We start from the raw sequence: 23,134 nt of genomic DNA, 5'->3' as shown, positions 1-23,134 counted from the left end.
TAACTCATGTTTATAGTTTGCGCAGCTCCCACCACCAGTATTTTATCTGTGTTAGTAGCTGCAGGTCCAAGATACGCTAAACATTAGCTGCTTGTTCACTGTTATTTTCTGTGCTGCGTTCATCTTTCTACATGCAAATTATCTCAACAGTACAAACAGCTGTTGATAGCGATATAGAGAATATTTTACATTGTAAATATACGTCCCCTATGGCTATTTTATGGAAATTAGATAGAAAATTAGGGGAAATGCTCCATTTAGGAGAGAGTAAATAGTGGCAATTTAGTGAGGATAAAAGAGTGTCAAATGCATTAGTCTCAGCAGTCAGATTAAAGCACTTGCTGACAAAATGTTTGGCTTATATTGAATATAATATATATTGTTTATATTGGAGTGTAATGTAATGTTTTTTGCAAATGGTAACACTTGTGTTTTTGCTGCACATTTACTGGCATCAGTGCATTAAGACAACCAAATGTTGTTTTTTTTTTAAATTCCTGTCAGTTTGTTAAATTCTGCCTTGTTTATTTCAGTTTTCAAGTGCTGCTATAGAGAAAGGTTAACAAGTGACAGTGTTTACACACTCATCATGGATTTCTAGACTCTATCTAGATCAAAACCTAATCTAGATTATAAAGTGAATCCCTGTTATTAAAACAAAGCAGAGTCTCGGCCTATGAGAGGGGGTCCCATTGATTTTGCTCCGGGCTAGGATCAGACATAATCTGAGCATCCAGGGGGAATGGTCTGTTGGGTTAAATGATTACATAACAAACATCTTAGGAAAAGCCTCAGTGGTAACTGGGTGTACTGGTTGCACAATTTGCCTTGGGAGGAGAGTAGCACTGATTCAGACTTACCCATACAGTGTTACAATAATATCTGATGGATACATTATATTTTTTAGAGCAGTGGTTCCCAACTGGTCCAGTCAGGGGCTCCACATAGTCCATATAGTAAATATGTAGCCCACTCCTGCGACTTAAAAAGTGCATTTTATTGCTTCGAAATCAGGGACATAAAAAACGCTGCAAAGGCACAGCATGTTAATAGACCAATAATAATAAGAACAGGGCCATAAAGTAAAAAATGAACAGGAGGATGTAACTTCAACATGAGAGCTCTGTGTCAGAAATTCAAAATAAATTCTGTTTTTTCAACAATCTTTACATGTTCAGGAGTCACTTGAGGTCAATTCAGAATTTGACCAATCTGGTTGATTGTAGCAGATTTTATTGTTTGTGAGAACTTCATAGGACTGAAAATTGATATTTTTCTTATGCAGTAATTAAGAAGTAAATAATAATACTTGCCAAAGTATTTAAGATGACTTAAGTCACATGTTATGTTTTTTAATATTTGTGTGTGGTTCTTTCTGTGTGTCTCTGCAGTGCCAGATCTCCCAGGCCCTGAATGGCGTCTCTGATAAAGCTAAAGATGCCAAGGAGTTCCTAGTTCAACTCAAGAACATGCTTCAGCAGATACAGGTAACACAACTGTACATAACACCTGTACAAGTAATTCTTTGAGAAATATGCTCTTTATACATTTCTTAATTCCTTCTGTAACTATCTGTACAGCTGTAGAATAGAAGACGTCATATAATGTCGAGAGAGCTTTTAGTTTGATAGAATGAAATGCATTAGTCATTACATCATCAGCAACAAATCCTTCATGTATTTGGAAGACAAAAGTAAGGGGAGTGGTCTCTAATAGCATAGCATCAGAAGGATTTTGAGAGCAAAAAAATAGTTTTATGGATGAAATTTCCTGTTCGGGTATATCATATTGCTTTCTTACGTACAAACTACAAAATACTATGAAGATAATATGGTTTAAGTTTACTGATGTATAGCAGGTGGAACTGGGACACACCTCTTTATTTTACTCATTTCTTAAAGTGGTGGTTTCAAAGCCTCAGGATCTCCATGAATGTCTGGCTGTGCAAGATTGTACCAGAACCGATATCCATGCCTGATCAGTTACCTCCACATGTAGAGGTCTTTACATAATTTACATCAGCACTGATGTATTTCTAGACTAAATACATTTTTGCTTTGGGGGTCCTGCTGGTAATGGGGAATAAGCTCCAAATAAATCAGTCACAGAGACAAATTTGGACTCCTCACACTGTGCAGCAGGGAGGTAAATCCACCGAATCACCAAACTCAAACAAACTATAGCAGCCAAATGTGTCGAGGGTGTGTATGTGTGTGTGTGTGTGTGCGTGTGTCTTCCCCGTAGACAACATTGCTGTGTAGCTGATCTCTTCCGCAGCATCTGCCAGTCATACACACACTTTTTCAAACACACATACATACACTGTCTGCACAGTCATATCTTGTCAGCCACAGCACTGTGAACAGGCATTAAGAGTCTTATTGCAAAATGAAGAGGATTGTATTTAAAAAAAAAAAAAGAATCTTAGCACTACTTTGCTCAGTCTGAGAGCCAGAGAGCATGGGGAGAGATGGATGGATAAAGGGAAAGAAAAGTGTGGGGGTGAGAAATAGAGATTTTCAGCACTCATCCTCTTATAGATCTGAAGTGTTTCCCACAGTGGAGAGGAGCATGATTGGAAATCACTACTATCTAAGACCTCATCTCCTCATTATGTGGGCTCTACGCAGAGATAAAAATGCCCCTGTGGATCCCTCTTGCATTAACTGCCAACCACTGCACGCAGGCCCACAGTACATTTTCTTATCCAACACTACTATGATTGAGGTTTGCTTCTGGCAAAGAAATGATGGCTAGGTTTAGTGACATGTGACAATAAATACTTGGTTAAGGTAAGGGAACAATAAAATTTACTGTTAAGGTGGTCTCCTTTGATAAAGTGTTTTTATTTTTAACCCATCCACCCCAACCTACTTTTTCTTTCCATCAGTCAGAGGACAAGTATATGTTCAAATTTTACCAACCACTTGCAAATTTTCCCAACATTTAGCTGTTGGATGGTGCTAATTTTGCACCCTGCTACGTGGACCTTGTTGATTTGTAGCAATGTTACCTGACTTCCTCCTTTGTTTCTGTCATAATCACTAGAGCTACTAGAGGGCTCTGTCACTTGAACGTTAAGCACTATAAACAGATGTCTGTATGTATGCAAAGTCTTTAGGCAATGGGACAAGATTTTGGTATCGGAAGTGCTTTGGTTTCCATCTATAGTCTGTTTGTAGTATGAGTAGTATTAACCAAAGACAAGTGAGCGGCAGGTACAACAGTCGGTGTGGAGAGGCTAAATGCATTGGCTGAAATGCAATAGAATTCAGTGCCTGTTGTCAGACGATGATTTAGCTTAATTTTAGCTTTTCTAGGGTTAGGCAAGGTAAGTTTTACAGTACAGAACACTGGGGTTTCCTGATGCTTTAAGAAAGGCTACGAGGTAGCTACAAGGTTGTGGTTGTGAGATACACGCTACAGAGTGAAAGTCAAAACATCATCTGTCATTGACAAGTTTTTTGGTTTTTCTCACTTCTTCCACCATTCATTGTCTATGAGGCAGCTCCAGAATAAAAAAAATGTGACTCAGCACTTTAGTTTATGGATTTGGGAGACAGTTGTTCGTGTTTACTAAATATATTTGGACTATCTTAGACCATAGGACTAAAATGTATGATTTTTTTAAATGCACGTAGTTCTTTAGATTTGATGCATGTTCCAGAAAATCTATCAAAAGTAAAAGCCTAGATAATCCAATATGGACAACATAATACTGAAATTCGGCAGCTGTTAGCAGCTCTTGTGGCTAGATCGGAGCAAATCTTTGCAGCCCGGTTGTAAAACCTGGTAAAAAACCCTGGCAGAGAAGTCGAGTCTTTTATAGCAACAAACCACTTTGATGCCCATGGTTCTGTTATTTGGTTGTCCGCATACATTGGCCTGCGTATACTGGATTTATACTGCTGTGTCTTGAGATAAAATGGTGGCAGTTGTACAAACAGATGGCAAAGATAATTATTTTTGTCTAATTAAACTGTTTACTACAGTTTGTTTGATGGAAATAAAAATAGAACGAGATCTGGGTGCTAAATTAACATATCAGTAACAAACACAAAGCAGCCCTGAGCTGCTAAATGAAGACACCACAACAGATCTATTTTTGTCACAGTGGCAATTTATTGATTATTTCAGACTTACAAGCCCTTAATGAGAGTGACTTTGGGATGCCTTAAAGTAGCTTTATTTTGGCAAAAGTGTCCTATACATTATGATGTCATTGTATTAAAAATGATTTTTGTCCCCTTATTGTGTGTTTTGTGTTTTGCTTTAGGAGAACGGCGTAGAATTTGAAGCTTGTCTTGTGGCCCAGTGTGACTCTCTGATTGAGGCGCTCACCAGGCAGAAAGCCAAACTGCTCACCAAAGTCACCAAGGAGAAGGAGTACAAGCTAAAGGTAGGACTGATCGATCTCTTACACACTGTTTAAACCTGGCATCATAATGCGTCTTAGGTGATCTGATCACAGCGCTAAATGCAGGTCTAAATGGCCACCAAGACGCATTTCCGATCCAATCATTCAAACTACTTGCTGAGGTGGTCTGGGACACATTTGACCACATCTTTTGTGGTATAAATGTGAATGCCATCCTGATGCGTCTCCGACAAGGACCACGTCATTATGGCAGGACAAGGTGGTTGCTACAGTGACAGTGTGCTAATGCACTGTAACTTGCCCAGTTACTGTTTATTTTGATGGTGTGTTGCGAGGCCATCCATTGTTTTGCCCTACAGAAGAAGACGTGTTGAATTCTGCTGACAGCAATATCTCTTGCTGTACTGAAACATCTAGTAATGTGAGTAGCAAGCATGCAACAGAGCAGCTAGTAAAGGTGGTCAGGGTCTCTTTTTTTCTCAGTTTGTCAGTGTGTTGCTGAATGTCCACCCCAACCTTTTAAAAAGCTGAACTTCTGATAACTGTGATAATAAAGAAAAAATTTGAACCAGCTCTGTAGTGTGTCACACAGAGTCTGTAAAGGCAGCGCAGGTGGAGCTCGTCATGAACTCCTTTTCTCAGCAGCAATTTGGGGAGTTTGAGTTGCTTGATGGATAATTTGATCTGTTGATCTGGTCAGAGCTCAGATCAGATCAGATTGATGGATGAGATGAGGAGCTGCTGCAAACAGAGTCAAAGCAAACTTTTAGATTTAGTGCAATAAACGATTTAGTTTGACTTTTACTGCGCCTGATATTTTGCTGCTACGTCTGTACCCAGAGTATGCTCTGCAGTCTAGGAGGTACAATAAATAACCAAATGGTATACATATTCCAATAATGCTCCTAATTAATGGTCAAGCTCCAAAAATATAAAATCAATACACGGCAGCAGATGTCTTGATTGTGGCAGGCTACCACAAATAGATACATTTGTGGGAAACCCTGAGGTCTGGTTCTATCAGCTAGATTGAGATAATTAGACAGAGTCATCAATGAACAACATGTGACATTTTTTGATTGAATTCAACTGATACTTTACAGGGAATCTTTCAGCTTGTACAAGGCACATTATCAACACTGCAGACATCTCTCACCCCTCTTCATCACTTCATTTCTTTCCTAACATGTAAAGCAAATTAACTTACCCTCCTTATTTTTTCCATTTTTCCTCCTTTTCCCATATAAACAATTTTTTATTTAAAAAAAAAAAATGTTGAAATCTGCCTTCTACTTTTGTCATTTGATCCAACTGTCTTCTTTATAAACCTGTCTATTTGCTCCCATGAGCCAAAATTTCTGTTATGTGTGGTAGCTGTTTCTCACTCTTTCTATTGCAACACTTCGTGTATATTTCAGTATATCTGCAACAGCAGGACTATGAGTCAGAAAACTGTGAAACTTCAAAATAACTTAAGGTCAAAAAAGGCTGTTAATCTGTTATAGGAATTAACAAGGTTAAACATAAAAAAATCTAAGCAGCTCTGTAAAGCTTTGGAAAACTTGGCATCAAATATTATGTATTTCTCTAACATTAAATATGTATATGACTAAATCAAGTTTGAAAAAACAAATCCTCAGGTATTAGTCAGTAACTCAAATTAACAAAACAACTAAAATATGTCATCTGAAGTGGGACTTGATTTTAATGCTGTGCAGTTCTGATTGGTGCATGAAAATACCTGACAACAAATACCTGACGCCAAATTCAATTTAGTGAGAAGAAAGCAGACAAAACACAAATATCTCATTTAAATTGACTCGTTTTGTCGGAAGTAGCTGAGTAAGAAGCTGATAAGAAAAATATGTCTCAGCTCCTAAACCAGTTATTTCTGTTCTTTTTTTTTTTTTTTTTTTTTTAAACTTTCCTCTGTAAATCCACCACTGGGGTTTTCCTAAATCGTAGTGTATCACATGGACGCCTGCCCAGCCTCAACGTGCCCACCGACCGACTGACCGTCTGGCTGGTGGCGGGGCTGGAGGGGGGTGTTTGGACAGAAGCCCCGAGGACAGCTGTTGTCATTATCTGCAGGCTGGGGATTGAGATTTAGCTAGAGGGCAAAGAGCTGGAGGCTGCGCCAGAGCTGAAACAAGAGAAGAATAGCTGCTTGTAGATGACTGATAAACATTTTACATGAACAAATATTGAGGACATTGTTTCTCTCGAACTGATAAAATTAACATGCTTCTATTGATGTGAGAAAGACAAATAGACAAACAGTGGCTTAAATGCTTAAGCTCAAAATCAAAATTTGTGAGCGAAATAAAGCAGCTGATGATGCTTAAATCTGTTGTTTCGAGCATCCAGCACTGATTATGATTTACAAGAAATTAAACATTTGGCATACAAAATAAATAGAAGACAGATCAAAAAGCATGAATATGTCAGCAAAACAAGGAGGCATTGTACTGCATTTATAATAATAAACTTTATTTGTATTAGAAAGGAACCAAATCAGAACCACAATTAAATGAAATTTGGCAAAAATAAATAAATAAATAAATATTTCAGTGTTGTTTCAGAAATACATGAAATCAGCACAAAGTCAACAAAGATCTTTTGTTGTGGTGGACTGGCCAGCCATTAGTAATTACAGTGGACAAAATTTTCCAAATTGGGCCTCTCATTCTCACCCACCTGAAAACCACCACCAGTGGTGCAGAGACCTGTACATGGGCCTCCTCTGGGCCATATGCTCCAGCCATCTGTATCCTTTTTCACACGGCGCATTATGTAACTTTGCAAAATACTTTACATCACTTGTGTCCTGTATGTTGTTAATTTAAGTCAAGTCATTATCTTTCCCAGGTGTTTTTCTTTCCCAAAACCTTACCAAACTGCGACCATCTCACAACGAAACCGTGATTTTTCATAATAGACTTTGCACTGGCAATGTAATTTTAATACATTTTTTCCCAACACCACATAGTGAACTGTTAAGAAGATGTGTCCATTTTATGTATTTCTGTGAGATGGTGTTCAAAATATACCCAAAAATCAGATAAAAGGCAAAAAATGAACAAAAAGTAAAAGCTCCACATAAATCATGTCGGAGCTAATGTGAAAAAAAAGGCTGACATCAATACAACAAACTGAAAGCTTGAGATTGTTGCTAAGCATAACCCTGCGTACAAAATAATAACAATAATCAAGATGCCATGATATAAAATCAATCATGATATTCTTAATATCACCATAAGAAAGGAAACACATTATATTTGCATTAGGCACATTCATGGGCTGATGCTGTGCTACAGTTTTACAGGATGCTGAGAATATTTCAGCAAGAACGCAAACCTCCAATAATAATACAGTCTCCAATAATACTGGATTTATAAATGGCTTATATGGTCATATTGTGTAAATTTAATTTTAACCAGGATTTTTCACACTACACCCACAACTCTTAACAACACTACACAACTTTTATCATAAATGAATTATGGGACTAAACGCAGCTTGTGTTTGTTCTTGGAGGGCTTCAAGCAAAATGTGAGTTATGTAACGGCAGTTCTCAGAGAGCAGAACAGTTTTTCATTTAATGGTGCCAGTTGAAGAAGGCAGCTTTGAAAAGATGATCTGTTTCAGTGGATCTTCATATTTCCTGACTGTGAGCTCACCCTTTGCTCTCTCCTTTTTTTTCAAAAGCACTTACAAGCCTTTTAATCTGTTGATACAGCAAAGCTTTGGCCGGACACACAACCAAAAAATAAATAAAATAAAAAAAATAAAGAAAAATCAAAAGACTGTGTCTACACCAGGAAAGGCAGATGTTTTCTAAAAATCACCAAAGCCTGAGCTTAATCCTTTAAGAGCAAGGCATTTTGGTTTTCTCTTTCAAAGAACATAATATCTGTCTTTGTTATGAGGTCATGTGGCTGTGTGTAACAGAAATCTAAAGCTGAAACATTTCAGTTGATTCAGAAATTTGTAAGTATTTATTTTATTTTATTATTATTTTATTTCTCTAATTTTTAGTCATTTTAACCATTATTACTGCTAAAGTTGTGGTCACAGTTACTGAAAGACTAATATATGGGTTGAGAATATTGAAAGGTAGTTAAATATCACATATTGATGGCTGACAAAACAAGTATTTTTTTTTCCTTACTTTCGGCTATATCTCAGGTAATGTGAATGGCTGCGATCCCGTGACAAGTGCACTGCAGGTGTAAAGGAGAAAGAAGTGTAAAGATTAAATGTATGCATTAAAATGCAGGTTAGGATGGAGAGTAGGTTAAACACACAACTTCCACCAGGAGATGCTTTTTTGTCCTATATGAAATCAAGTGAACTTTGGCTTATTTTAAGGTACATCATCATCCTGCTTAACTTTAGCCTTAGCCTAAAGCAGCACTGTAACTTGGTGCTAATTAGTTAGATATTATACAAACTGTTGCATTAGGATACAAAACAATCTGTGGTTGTGGAGTTTGAAAGAAGCGTCCTCATCAAACCTCTGTAACCTGCACCTCAAGAACACTGCATAGATTTGTGAAATAAATGATAAACATCTCTGGTTTTGCTGCTTCAATGTATGTTGATGCCTTTTTTTTAAACTCAGCAACTGACAGTGGTGTTCTTTTAACTGCCTTGCAGGTGGGAAACCTAACACAAATCCTTGACAACACAAATCTTATTCAAATTAAGACAAGTAAAATGGCCTAATTTTCCCCAAATGTCCCTACTTTTAAAAAATATACAGTAGTCACATTCTAAAATGTCCCTGCTCTGAAGGTCTATAACTTTGTCCTCACAAAGATACACATTCAAGAGCACACAAGCAAGCAAGCAAGCACACACACACACACACACACACACACACACACACACACACACACACACACACACACACACACACACACACACACACACACACACACACACACACACACAGTAATTTTAGCCATAATCCTGAGGCTGATGGATTAATATTCACTTCTCTCTAACTCCTAGATGAGTGTGAATTTGAGTCCTTCTATGAATGGGATTAGGGTTCATCCGTCAGTCAAAAGCTAATTCTGTCTTTCCTTTTTTGTGATCAAACCTGATAGTTTTTTGCTGTTCTTTAATATCTTTAAAGTTGACATCGTTTCAGACAATGTCAAAGACAAACCAAAAGGTTACTTAATGCCCTACTTACAGACAGCCTGAGCATAAACTCAACCTTTAAGCACAAGCTTTAAAAGAATATTTCATTCACAAATCACAACGTACAAGAGCATGCTGTGCAGTAAGCATGATGAGCATTTGTGTTCCTGTAAATGCTATTTGTACCTTACTTGATTCTGTATAGAAAGACCTACATTATGGTTTTCTGTTCTACACCATGCCAACATAAAGACTTTGCCCTTACATTTCAAAAGCTAGAAAAAATGGACCATATCAATTCAAAATATTGCACGTTCACAGTGTGTCTAGTATCTCAAATCTGGGCTTGCATTAACATGTTTCAGTATTCGCACCCTCAAATTAATATCAAACGCATGTGAAACATATTGAAAAAGGCTTACATCCAGGCCTGCAGGAGCGTGTGGGAGGGAGCTGACGGCACATCTCAGCGGGACACAAGGAAATTTCAATAAATCTTGAAATTTACTCAGGCTTCACGCTTCACACTTCATGTTGTTTACACAGGAGATAAGCGCAGACTTTTAGCTAGCTTCAATTGAAAAACAAATTTTTATCCTGGTAAATAATTTCAGTGTGTGTGTGTATTTTTTTGTTATAAATGAATTTCAGCTGCTTGACTGTGTTCACAAAAATACACGTCTACGATTCTTTTTCCCTTTAATGACCTCTCATTGACCTTTGTTAATTCTTTAACCCTCTTTATCCTAAATCCTTGAAGAAAATCCAAGACAAAGCTCTAAACCAAACTTTTTTTTACACATACACAACCAAATATAGAAAGTGTAAAAGGTAAACAACAAATCTCTCTTTTATTTTAATTTTGAAAAGAAAAACAAACAACAAAAAACTTTGGCAAACACAGATCTAACCAGGTGAATCTTAAGATGCTTTTTAGGCTTTGTAATAACGAGGAGGAGATCAACAATGCATGCCAAGCATAGAATTAATTCAAAGGTTTCTTATAAAATGTATTTATAACTGATCTCATCTGATATATTTGTTCTGTTTGTTTAATTACACAATCGGACTCGGTATCTTCAGCTGAGATTGTTTTGATCCTCTCTCATTTGACCCTTCATGCTCTTCATATTTCAGTTTATACAGCAGTTGACAGGTGAATAATTAACCGTGATCTCATTAACCATCAAATAAACGAGGGGCCTGATTTCCAAGACTTGGTCTAATTAAGTCTCTGATTCATTCAGGCGGCCATTGATTAACTATGTAATTAATTATCTTGGATTCACCAACATCAGAAGACGTTTTCTGTCTTAACTCATGCTTAACCCTTGAAAAGTTGATGTATTTGTCACATGAACATAAAGGCACATGAACAATACATACTATAAACATGTACCAGGTGTGCTTTGAGCAGATAATTACAGATCTGTGATCAGCTAAAATGTGGTGCAGGTGTTACTAAATGTAAACAAAAGGCTAATAAGGCGGTGACAGTTCGCTGAGTTTCAATTAGCCTCGAAGGCCTGGTTGTGACACCCGTCCAAATCTCATTTTCCTGCTGCTCAGAGTTCATCCAGCAGATAGCATGTGATGTGTGAGTGTGAGAAAGCGAATAAAAGGAGAGAGATATTCAAAGAGCTGCAGAGGGAGGAAAAAAAAGTCGCATTTGTCTGGTAATGGCTGATAACGTGCTTTGTAAAATCCTCACCTCACCATGATCTAATGTGAAACATGTTGAAACAGAGTTACTGCTGGTGAGAGTTTGCCAGAAATACTATGGGATTTTAAAGGATGTCTCGCTGTCAAACAGTTTTTAATATCTGCACCTTTTTTCCTCTCTGTTGTGCATGCCAGCAACTGACTCACAGGAGCTGCACTCAGCCCCTCAGAAAAGTAGCAGAATGTTTTTAAACAGTTTTTTTGGGAAACATATGCTTACATTGCCAAAGCATGTGTGAAATAGAAACAGAAAGTATAAGTACAAATAAGTTAAGATCTTCAGGAATTCGGTTAAATACACATTGGTGTTGCGTCTGTCCTGTTTTTGGAATCTGCCCTCTCTTGACTGATTCATCTGGCATCATGAAACAACGGTTCCTCGATTAAAAATAAAAACAATCCAGTGAGCGCCATATTGTTATGTGGCGTACCGGAAACAATAAGGAGTAATAACCGCAATAGCTAGTGTGTGCGCAAGATGGATGCTGGTATCGAGGCTGTTTGAATCGACATCTTAGTTTGTATTAATTTGCTATGAAGAAGGATTAGGGCCATGTTAAAAAAAAGAAAATCTACCCTAACCACTAATTCATCTGATAGATTATTTCTTACACTATGTTACCTGACTTTTCGGTCCTAATCTGTTGCTTTTTTCCTCATAAATTTGCGGGTTTGATCACATAATATTATGACCTTTAAATTTACAAGTTCAATCGTGTAATAATGCAACTTTTTTCCTTTCACAAGTTAAATTTAACTTTTTTTCTGATAAATGTATGCATTTGATTGCGTAATATTACAACTTTTTCTTTTATCCCGATATTGTTATGAGTTTTATCCCGGACATTTTTGAGTTTATTTCTTATGACTTTATTATTTTATTATTACTATTTTTTTTTTCTTTTTTCAGTATGGCCCTGATCCTCCTCCATTACTTCGCTCCAATCCACAAACCTTGTCAGAACCAGCATGTAGGCATGGCTACACATCAGTGTAGACTTAAAATGATGTTAGATTCAGGTGGATACGTTTGTCTCTTGGGATTGTTTAGAGAAAGTCACCCCCCCCCACCCCTCTGAAGATGGAAACATAGTGTAACAGGTTGATTTTTCTCTCTGATATCAGGCAAACATCACTGCTGATAGCCACCAAACACGACAAAACATACTTCAAAGGCTGTTGCACACTGTTTTTAGGAAACACATTGTTCGACCAGGCCACCACCATAGCAAAACAGTGCACACTGCTTTCAGATTAAACATGCCCCTGTTGTTCCAGTCAGTTCTGATCATCCGGTCCAAATTCATCTGCACACTGCTCCTCTTCCCCTGATGACACTCCCAGTATACTGAATATAATGCCATACTGCCTGAGGAAGAGTGCCAAGTAGCTGCCAGGCAGAGCTTTCTTCCTGTGTTCTCCATGCTATTAGATGCCTGTATTTGTCACATATTAGCACATTTAATTTCCTGCATTCTGATTTTTTTTTGTGTTTTTGCTGAATGACTTAGTAGGGCTGTTTCCATCGGGCTCTTAGTGTATGTACCAGCCCATTTCCACTTTCACTGCACCAGATCATCTACTGAGCAATCCTCTTGTTTCAGTCATAGAAATTTCTATGGTTTCAGTCTTCTTGCGTGCTTTCGCTTTATGACCTCTGGATGCCCTTCTGACAGTAAGCCCTCTAGCTTATGCCTGTTTGGATGTGGTAACTTGTTTTCGCTGGCTGTGCTCCATTTTGTCATGCTGGCCTGCTATGTTTTGGCGAGGAGTCCTGGTTAAATGAGGCTCAGGCGGCATGTAAGGCGGTCGGTGTGATGTTGAATTTCCATCAGCTGATAATCAAACAGTAGAAAGTGACAGAGACACTGTGATAAACTTACATTTTTTTAGAGCTTGTAAGTGTTGGCTGAGACACCAGTGAAGCTCTTCCACTTGGACTAAAGCGTGATAAGCTAAGTGTGTGAAAGCACTGTTTATATCATTTATGATACTGTTGGCACATTTGGTATTTTGTTTACCACTGAGTGTTGTTGTTTGGCTTAAAAAATATTTAAAAAAAACGCTTCATTCTCTACAGGCCCTCTCTGCAGTTAAGGTTTAACATGAACAAAAATGTCACATCAGCCATTCACGGTCTAATAATTATCTTTTGGAGGTTTGAAAGCATTGAAAATATTGCAGAAGCCTTGTTCTATAAGATAACTTTTAACAAATGATTTCTCTGCTCTGTGTCTTTGTCTCAGGTGGTGCGTGACCAGATCACCCACTGCACCATGAAGTTACGTCAGACCACTGGCATGATGGAGTTCTGCCTGGAAGTCCTCAAAGAGAACGATCCCAGTGGATTCCTACAGGTACTGACCCCCCGTGTGTGTGAGAGACAGCATGACTGTACGATCATGGCATCTGCATGTCTCCTAATGTAGGTCCTCATGTAGCAACTGGTTACAGAAACAACTTTATCAAATACATTTTCAGAGTCATTTGGATGAGTTTTTGTTATTTATAGTTGCGGCCTGAAAAGCTTCATTTCGTGGCAGTTTTTCTACAAATGAGTGATGCAAGTTGCAATGTTTACAGATGTTTTCTGTTTTTTGGAAATGAGCGGGAGTAAGTGAGAGTTGTAAAAATAGTTTCGATGCTGTCATGGATTTGGAGACTATTATTGTGAGCATTTAATGTTTCCCACATAATTAGAATCTACTTGTGATTATGGTTTGGGTGCAGCAACAGCTGATCACCAACAATTAGCCTCTGCTGTTCGACGCAGTGCTGAAGGACTGTCTCTGTGAGCTGCTTTCCTTTTTCACGTTGTGCCCGTAAAGCATGAGCTAACACAGCACAATGTGACCTAATCCCTGCTTGTCATATTTTACCTCTTGGGCAGAGGCCACCCAGTAGCAGCTAACATGCAGCACCGAGCTGTTATCACATAAACGGCTCAACTCTGTTTTTAAACCTGTTAATAATGCTTACAGTTAGCCCTGTCACTGTGTGTGTGCCTCTGTCTCAGGGACAGAGCTTCGGCCTTACAGCATTGGTCTCATGATAATCACAAGCCATTTTTACACAGAGTTGGTGCTTTAGGGCTGTTACTTAGTCCCTTCTTCATGCCTACTTTACATGTTTACACAGAACCAAACAACAGCAGCAACATTCCAGTGTGTGGTTTTAAAAAACATCTGCAGGACCAGTGCTGTGACGGTTGACACAACAGCATCAGCCTCTATTGTCGCATATAGCATATATTTCTGCAAAGCTATCTAAACAATAACAATGGCATAACATGTCAGTAACAATCATTCTGGTCTCTGTTACATGGTGGCTGATCTCATCCTCTGCTCAGAGGATAAGAAATGCCCGAATCTCACTGTTTTCCTCAATTAGTGGACCTTTAGGGTCAATGTTCTTCTCTGAGTTAGCACAACACGTCGTCAAAACGTCACATCTATTCGGCTTTACGGTTTTACACAGGCCTAATTTCGGGGCTGTTACTACCTCCTTTCCCGGCTCAGACCATTCTGCAACAGTTCGCGCAGCACAACTTTTCTCACATGTAATCCTACAGTTTATATGAAAGATTAAAATGAATAATATATAATGCTAAAGCTTCATGTATATAGTGCCTTCAAAACACAGTTACAAAGTGATTTACACATTTAAAAACATCAAGACTGAAAATAACTACAACACATAGTAAAACATTTCGATTAGGATGAACTAAAATGCCATAAAATATAGGCAAAATTGACCCAAAAGCAATCCTAAAAAAGACAGCGAGACAGTTTGCATCCCTGATCTCCCCAGGCAGGTCATTACGATGTCTAAAAGCAAATGAAAGGTCATTAAGTCTGGGATTGTTTTATCTGTTCATTATTAACAGTGTCCCTGAAGTTACCATAACCAAATCTAAAATGATACAAAACACAAAGCAGAATGATATCATGCTGTGGCGAAATGAATTCTTGGTTTTAATCTCTGCAGGGGAATCGCTGTTTATCATGGAGAAGATAAACAAACAGCAGGCTTCTCTTTAAAAACTACTTAATTTAAGACTTAACTTTCAGAGCTCATACACAAGACATGGTATGGGGTCTTACTTTAGATAACAAATCAACTTCTTCCTGAATTATTTGCAGCCAAAATGGTAAATGAGAAAGTTGAAAGAAAAAAGGAAGCAGGAGGACGAGAAATCAGCTTTGCAGGGAGCCTCAGATGTTTTTGAAGCCAGCTACAGCTACAAAAACTCAGCACAGTCAGAGGAGGAAGACTGAGAATAACAACACACATGCGTGCCTGCATTCACACACACACACACACACACACACACACACACACACACACACACACACACAGTAACACAGGATGTATCTGATTTGCTTCGCTAATACTGCAGCTGATCTATTTTTAATTGACCCGGCATGTTCAGTTATCAGCAGGCTCAGATGCTCGGTGGCCGATCAATAGTTATTGATCTGTGTATTGTGAGGTCAAACTGAGAAAAGTCAAATGTGATGTGCACCTGCTTAGTAGAAAGACCTAAGAGTGATGTTTTGATCTTATGTTTGGGGTAAGGCGTCAAAAAACGTACCTAACATTGTTTTGTCCGGCTGTTACTGTACTTCATGACCTCTCCTTGTTTTATGAATTGCTTGTTAAAATGATGTTAAACTGATGACAAAAACGTTATTTCTCTTTAGAGTGTCAGTGACCCAGCTGTAAAAAAAAGGTTAAATACAGTTGGTTTTTATTTGGTTTTTATTTGCTTTATATTTGCGATAGATGTTGACTGCAAGTCCCCTTCCACATACCAAAAAAGTCGATTTGAATCCCTCTTTTTTGTACTTCTCTGCTGTCTAATTCACCCAAACACAAGTATCATGATAATGTATAAGATATTGTTCATTTTTTTGTCTGTTAATTTGTTTTTGATAAAAACAAACAAACCAATATAAAACCAAAATGAATATACAGTATATTTGTTTACTCATGACTCATGTAAATTAATATTAATATTAATATTAGCTATGTTTTATTATCATTTCCAAATTTTGTCACCTTCATCAAATGTGTAAGCCCAGTTTGCAGCATCAGAAAGGGTCACCACTTGATTTTTTTTTCTACACAGGGTGTCTGCAGGTCCTCAAAAAGTCTTAAAATGTCTTAAAATCAGTTTTACAAATATTAGGCCTTAAAAGCCATTAAATCTCTAGTGTTAAATTTGAATTTAATTTCCATGGACATTTTATATAATTTAATTTATTCATCTTTTAATTTCCTCTTGTCAAAATGAGCTTAGCTCTTTTGAGTGAAAGTCCACATTTCTGATGTTGCAAATCTTTCCTACCATTAAAACTAATGAAATTTGGTTTAAATAATTTAGTTAAATATCTAGCTATGAAAAAGCATCAGATTTAGTGTCTGAGACCTGCAGTCATCCTGCTACATAATTCGTTTTAATAGGGTTATAAGATAAGGACAACTTGTTAATATACTATAATAATTAATAATTTATTAATAATATAATAATACTAATGATTGTCTCATAGTCAACAGTTATATGGGACCCCAAACAGCAAATTTAAAAAAGTTAAATGTCAAAGAAGAAGAAATATAAAAATTTACAGAGAGCAAAAACATTTAAAAAAAACACATGGTGTTTTAAAGTTCCATCCCCTTAGCTATATTTATGGCTGTTTCGATTTCTATTGAATGATATGAGATGAAATTCTAGCAGCTCTGCTTACTAGTTATGAATCATTAGTCTTCCTGGAGAGAGATAGCAAGAGAGAAATAGAGTAAGGTGAGGGGGAGAGATGAAATAAAGATCAAAGACACTCCTGAGGGAGGCGTGCGCGCGCGCACACACACACACACACACACACACACACACACACACACACACACACACACACACACACACACACACACACATACATCCCCTTGCTTCCATTTCATCTGAATATTTTATATTGTATTGATTATGTGGTTCCTTATGGTTTCCAGCACCTAAATCCTAACTGGCGGCTCTTATAGGAATCAAAGGTAGATATCTGTGTTAGTCAGTTCAGAAACATTTGTAAATACTAGAATGCAGTTTGAACTGATCTAAAATGAAGCTAAATGAAGCAATTTATAATGCTAGAGGATGAATTTCCAAAGATTTAGGTCATGTTTTCAAGAAGATGGCACCCAATTTTTTTGCAGTAAAGTGTAGTTTAATGTAATGTATTCATTTAGTTTTTTTTTTCCTGAGGCAGTGGAGCAGAAGAGAGGTCTAATTCTTAGCCTTAAATATTTGAATTGCACTAATGCCTGCCTCATTTCACTTGTCAGACACAATGTAATAAAGCCAGGCTAATGGAACTGAACCCAGCATAGAGAAGCTGCTCTGTATTGAAGGAGTTTTTCTCTTGATTGCTGCAAATAGAAAAAACTCTCACCCTCACAGGGTGAGCGCTATGTTCAGAATTCTTAAAAGCAACTCAATAAACAGCAAATGAGTGAATGTCCACACAGAATTTAGAATTATAAGTTCGAACCTTTAGTGAATCTTTTCAAACAACAAGCAGTAAGCAGTTACAGAGCTCTGGATCAGAAATGCCTCTCCCTAGCCAACAACATCAGCGGGTCAGCCTGCATTCTGACAACCTGTCTTTCCCTGATCCAGTCTTTTATACTATTACAATGAGGAAATGTGAATGAAGGTAGAATCATCTTCTGGTTGGCTCCCCTCCTTAACTGGCCCCCCTTTCGGCATGGCATCATTTTTGGATTGGTCAACCTCAAGGACAATCCCTTATTAGGAATTTTTTTTGTCCTTGCTTGGTGTCCTGTTGAACAACATCATAGATACCACACACTCACGCCCTTTTGACCCACATCCATTCTGCACATCTCCTCTTCATATCTCCAAGTATCAAGTTCTTCTCACGTCATGCGTTCACTCACACTGCTGACCTCAAAGGTTAGATTATCATACAGAACGTTAAACTGTCATCCAGAACATTGAGTTATTGCGATACTATATCTTGTCTTTTTATGTAAGGAATAAACATGACCATATAAGGAATAAACAGGAAATAAGGAATGAACATGAACATGAACATTGCATCATATACTTGCATACTCCAACAGTATGCAGGGAGGATATCATCGCAAACATATTTAAATGCACATATTGAATGCAGATACTCTAATTTCCTGTTTGTATGACTGTCTTTTCATCACTGTGTACATGTGTGGTTTTAATGTCTGCACGCCTTAACTTGCCTTTGTGTATGTGTTCAGATCTCAGATGCTCTAATCAAGCGGGTGACATCGTCTCAGGACCAGTGGGTGAAAGGGGCCCTGGAGCCAAAAGTAGGCCCTGAGTTTGACCTCACCCTGAACACCGATTCGCTACTCCAAACCATCCTGCAGCTGGACTTCTGCCAGGGCAAAGGTGATCACAAAAGAGCACACACTTCGCATTCAATTTTTTATCCTGTTTTATGATGCATTTTACAACTACATTTGAGTCATGACTATATGGTTCTCTTAGATTATATATCATGTAATGTGTCTCTGCACTATATGCCCTTCAGTCTAATTTCTATTCATTTGTTTCATCAACTAATTACATTTCTAACTTCTCTGTATAAACATTTGTTGTATTTAAACAAATGTCAATACAACATAAGCTATATATCGATTTAGCACTGAGCTCATAAAGAGGGGGGGGCTTGAGAGAACAGCCAAAGGTGAGACTGAGATATCCTGACTTATAGTCCACAGTATGGGCTACAAAAACAATGCTTTCTAGGTTACTCATAATGCGACTCAGCTGTGTCATTATGCTGCGTTAACATCATATTGATATCTCCAAGTGACAATATCTCTCACTTGGTGAAAAGAATCACCATACAAGTGCCAACAAACCGTTATCCGCAAATGATTGCAAAGCTGTCCATTGCTGCGGGTAACATTTTAATTTAATCTAAAATGAAAATTATTAATATCCATGTAATTAATTTCAAAGGGGACCTTTTTTTGCTTTTCTGTATTTCGTGTCTTATATATGGTGCTACAATAACTGAGGTTAAAATAAAACATGTTTCAACAACAAGTTTCAAATAATGATAAATATGTATATAAAAAAGTCAATCCTGTGAGCAAAAAAGTTGAGATTCCACATCATTTTGGATACACTGTTTCCCGAAGTTTTCTACTCTGGCTACACTATGACGTTATAGTGGTTTCTATGGTCAACCACTCAGGACACGCTACTGCAAGTGCTGCATTACGCAGCCTACACTGCTACATGAAACTGCATGCTAACGTCAGGGAAACATATAATCTTGGTTGCAGATGTTATTCGTTTCTCCCAAATTTTTCGATCATATTCCTACTTGATTTGTTGAGAAGCTGTTATTGGTAATTTTTCAAGGTAAAAAGTGGCACTATTCTCCGATAAAGTCATTCCTCGGCTGCAGAGACAGTGCAGAGACGCCGAGATGTGGCAGACCTGGAAACACCGACTCCTTTTTAGCTTAAAGATACAGGTGCTGAAACAGAACGCTTCAGAAAGAGGGTGAATACAGGTTTTCTTTTTAACATTGAAGCATGTAAACATATTATATTAGAAACCCAAAAAGCATGTAGGAGCCTGAAACGAGTATAATAGGTCCCCTTTAACACCAAGAAAGTAGCTAATTTAGGCTGATTAAATTATGCAATTACAAGGCTAGCAGAGGGGATAACCATCTTGGAATAATGCTTGAACACTTAATAGTCAGGGGAGGGTTTCCTGCTCTTCTCATTATGCTGAAATTACTCCTGCTTTTTAAACGCCCACAGATTATTTTCTCAGACGTTTAAAATCTTCCTTCATTACCAGAGAAGATAAATCTCTCCTTATGAACTGAACTTCATGTATAAAATCATTGGAGTGTCCCTTTAAATGGGCGCTGTTAATCATCTTGACATGCACAAACAAACATCCTTGACATTAAGCAAGAAAAAAATGCCCCTCAGTAATATACTTGACAAGCAATAAACAACATTTATTTTTTGTTGCTCTTCCCTTCTGAGCTTTCTTGAAGATGAACAGCAATGTATACAACTGATTAGCTATTCATTGGCTGTTGCTACCCAGCAACCACTTGGCGTGCATGAGTAAACACAGCCTCCTTTACATTAATTCCGCTGCAGTCTCAGAGATTACCCAGATGTATTGTTAATGTACATTAAATATGTAATCAGCACTATGCATATTTTATTTTGATAGTGCTCCACCGAGTCAGTAAAGATCAGGTGTTTTCCTTTGGAAATGTAGATTCAACCTTTGTAAAATACTAAATAGTGCTTGCTATTCATAGGAATTTCCATTACATGCAATATTTTGTTTACTTAATGAGTTTTAATACAGTGTTTATTCTAAATATATTGTGATTCACTACAAATATTACAAGGTCATGGTTCTGCTTCAGTTGTACTTGAATAGTAATTTTGTCTAATTTTAGCTCCGGTTAGGTAAATCCAAATACACTTCTAAGTAGTAGTGGAGATTTTGTTGTCTCTTTTGTGTTCAAAGTGACACAAAATCTTTCCCTACATTTTCTCACATTCACATCCTAATGATCATCCCAAACAAAGTGATCAAGATCAAAGATACATTAATGACATTAATTTGATTTAATGTCTTTGATTTTTAATCTTTGACATCCTGAGCTACGCCACAGTGTCGGAGGTGTTCTGGTTCAGAAGTAGCCTGAAATTATTCCTCATCATTGTATCAATGGTCATCTGAGCAGAATGAGTTGCTCTGGATTGTTTTATAGTAAGGTTTGATATCCTCGATAAATCAACAGCTGCTGATGAACTAACTAAACTCTAATAATAAAGCCTCAGAAGTTTCTCTGTTTCCTGTGTAATTGTCACCAGATTACATAGTTCTTGTAAGGAAACTTCTGAGGAAATTAGTTGGAAATAAGTGAAAGGATGATGCTTTTATTTCCCAACATAAAGGTCTAAATGCTGTTACAAAGCATGTATATACTTTGGTAGTAAGTCTATCCTCAAAATTAAGTTTAGGGAGTGTAAAATTAAAAAAAAAAAAAAAATGTAATGTAACCCCCTGAATCCCTGAGAAGTTGCTAAGGACATGATGGCAGTGTCCTCAGTGGTAGCTGCAGCCCTGTTCAATTTTGTGCAGGGTTACTGCTTTTTGTTCTATTCTTGCTGCATTCACTTTGTCACATAGGACCTTTTGATATATTATAAAACAGTGCTTTTAACAGCAAAAAACAAAATTATAGGTTTTAGCTTTCTTTATCGAATTAATTTTCTTAAAAAATAACTATAATGAATGAATAGTGTATTTCATATTTTCACATCTTTGATGCAACACTGGGTATACATTTTAAAACTGGCATATTTCTTGTAATGATTTATATCTCACATGTGGTAAAAACTAAAGGAAGATTTAAGAATTTGTCATTTTAATACTGTACTCTGTGTTTGAGATTTAGATTAATGGTAAATTCCCTTGAAGCTTAGTAATTAGTATGTTCAGTAAAATGTAGAACAGGAACTATGAAATGAAGAAACAGACTGTATAAGAAAATTACTGAAGGAAATGTTACAAAAGTAATTGCTCATTTTCTGTTGTTTGGCGCTTGATGTAGAAGTGCCTTTTGTAGTGTCTAAAACATAAATCAAGTTGAGATACACTCATTCATGAAAAAAGCACCAAGCACACTCATGATTGCACTTTGATGTCTCTGTATAGTAGAGTTTTCATATTTAATGAGATATTTGGGTGTAAACCTCTTGTTTTGTAATATGAAGATGGCACTACGTTTTACATTGAAGAAAATACAATGTAAACGTCATCTTTCTAAATGACCTGATATAGTAAGTGTTAATGAATTATTACAGTCTAACTTACAAACCAGTAGTACGTGCTGAAAATCATGAGATTTACACATCCGTGTGTATGTGTGCATTGCGTGACTTTGGTATCATCTGGTTACACACTCAACTGCTTCAGTGACCATGGACCTTATCATCTTTCTAATGCAATTAATGTAAATCTCTCCACTGGTCTCACTGTACGTTCCAGCTGCTTAATACCATCCTCTGTCCTCTGTCCATGTGCTCCTGTATTAAAACAATCACTCCAACGTCATATTTCCAGATGTGCAGGAGAAACCGTTATTGAAACAAATGCAGGCAGCAGGCAGTGATGAGGCTGAGATGGAGACAGAGAGCCCAGGAGGTATTTCAGAGACTCACTGAACCTCTGTTTTCCTTCCTTGAGTTTATTTGTCACTCCTTCCTCGTCCCTCAGCCCCTGATTATTGTTGAAAACTCACCAGTCTTTTTGTCCCCCACAGCATCTACTTGATCTTTTTCCTCTGCATGGTTTTTGTTTTCCAGCTCCTCTCCAATGAATGGCACCTCTGCAGAATAGTGCTGCCTTCACTGGAACACTGGGACACAATGCTTTCCAAAATTACAGAAAAGTTACAAAGATTTGTTGCCGAAAGTACTTCTCTGTTTCCTATGCTTGTCAATAATCACTTATTCTTTGATTTTTTTAATATATATACTTATTTTTGCCATTCTTCTATATTGTCTTTTATTGCATTTTTATATTAAATAAAAAAATAAATTTAAGGAATACAATACATTTTAAGAATAGTATGTAAAAAAAAATGGATTTAAAGCACAGTATACTAAAAAATATCCTGCCGCAAATTATACAATTCATGAGATACCATTTACAATTTAATATATATATTATTTTTCTTTCAAATAATTAATCTTTCAATTATTAATAGATTAATAGGATATCTATGTTATACTTAATTCAGCAACAAATAATCATCATCTTGT

General features: G+C 37.2%; 1 protein-coding gene across 2 annotated transcripts in view; it reads left to right on the top strand.

The window, feature by feature from the left end:
- Positions 1-23,134, top strand: part of trim67 (tripartite motif containing 67) — a 62,994-nt gene that overhangs the window by 24,321 nt on the left and 15,539 nt on the right. Inside the window, exons 3-7 of one of the 2 annotated variants that reach the window (XM_088089099.1) lie at positions 1,392-1,487; positions 4,277-4,399; positions 13,498-13,608; positions 18,545-18,698; positions 22,434-22,514. In XM_088089099.1, coding sequence (XP_087945225.1) covers positions 1,392-1,487; positions 4,277-4,399; positions 13,498-13,608; positions 18,545-18,698; positions 22,434-22,514 — 565 coding nt within the window. The remainder of the gene's footprint in view (positions 1-1,391; positions 1,488-4,276; positions 4,400-13,497; positions 13,609-18,544; positions 18,699-22,433; positions 22,515-23,134) is intronic. The other variant, XM_088089100.1, reaches the window with a different exon arrangement.

Source organism: Plectropomus leopardus, chromosome 16, assembly GCF_026936395.1.
Source record: "Plectropomus leopardus strain MGB_pleo_1.0 chromosome 16, ASM2693639v1, whole genome shotgun sequence".
Lineage (NCBI taxonomy): Eukaryota > Metazoa > Chordata > Actinopteri > Perciformes > Serranidae > Plectropomus > Plectropomus leopardus.
Note: the sequence above shows the minus strand (reverse complement) of the source record. Positions and strands in the feature narration are given on the sequence as shown.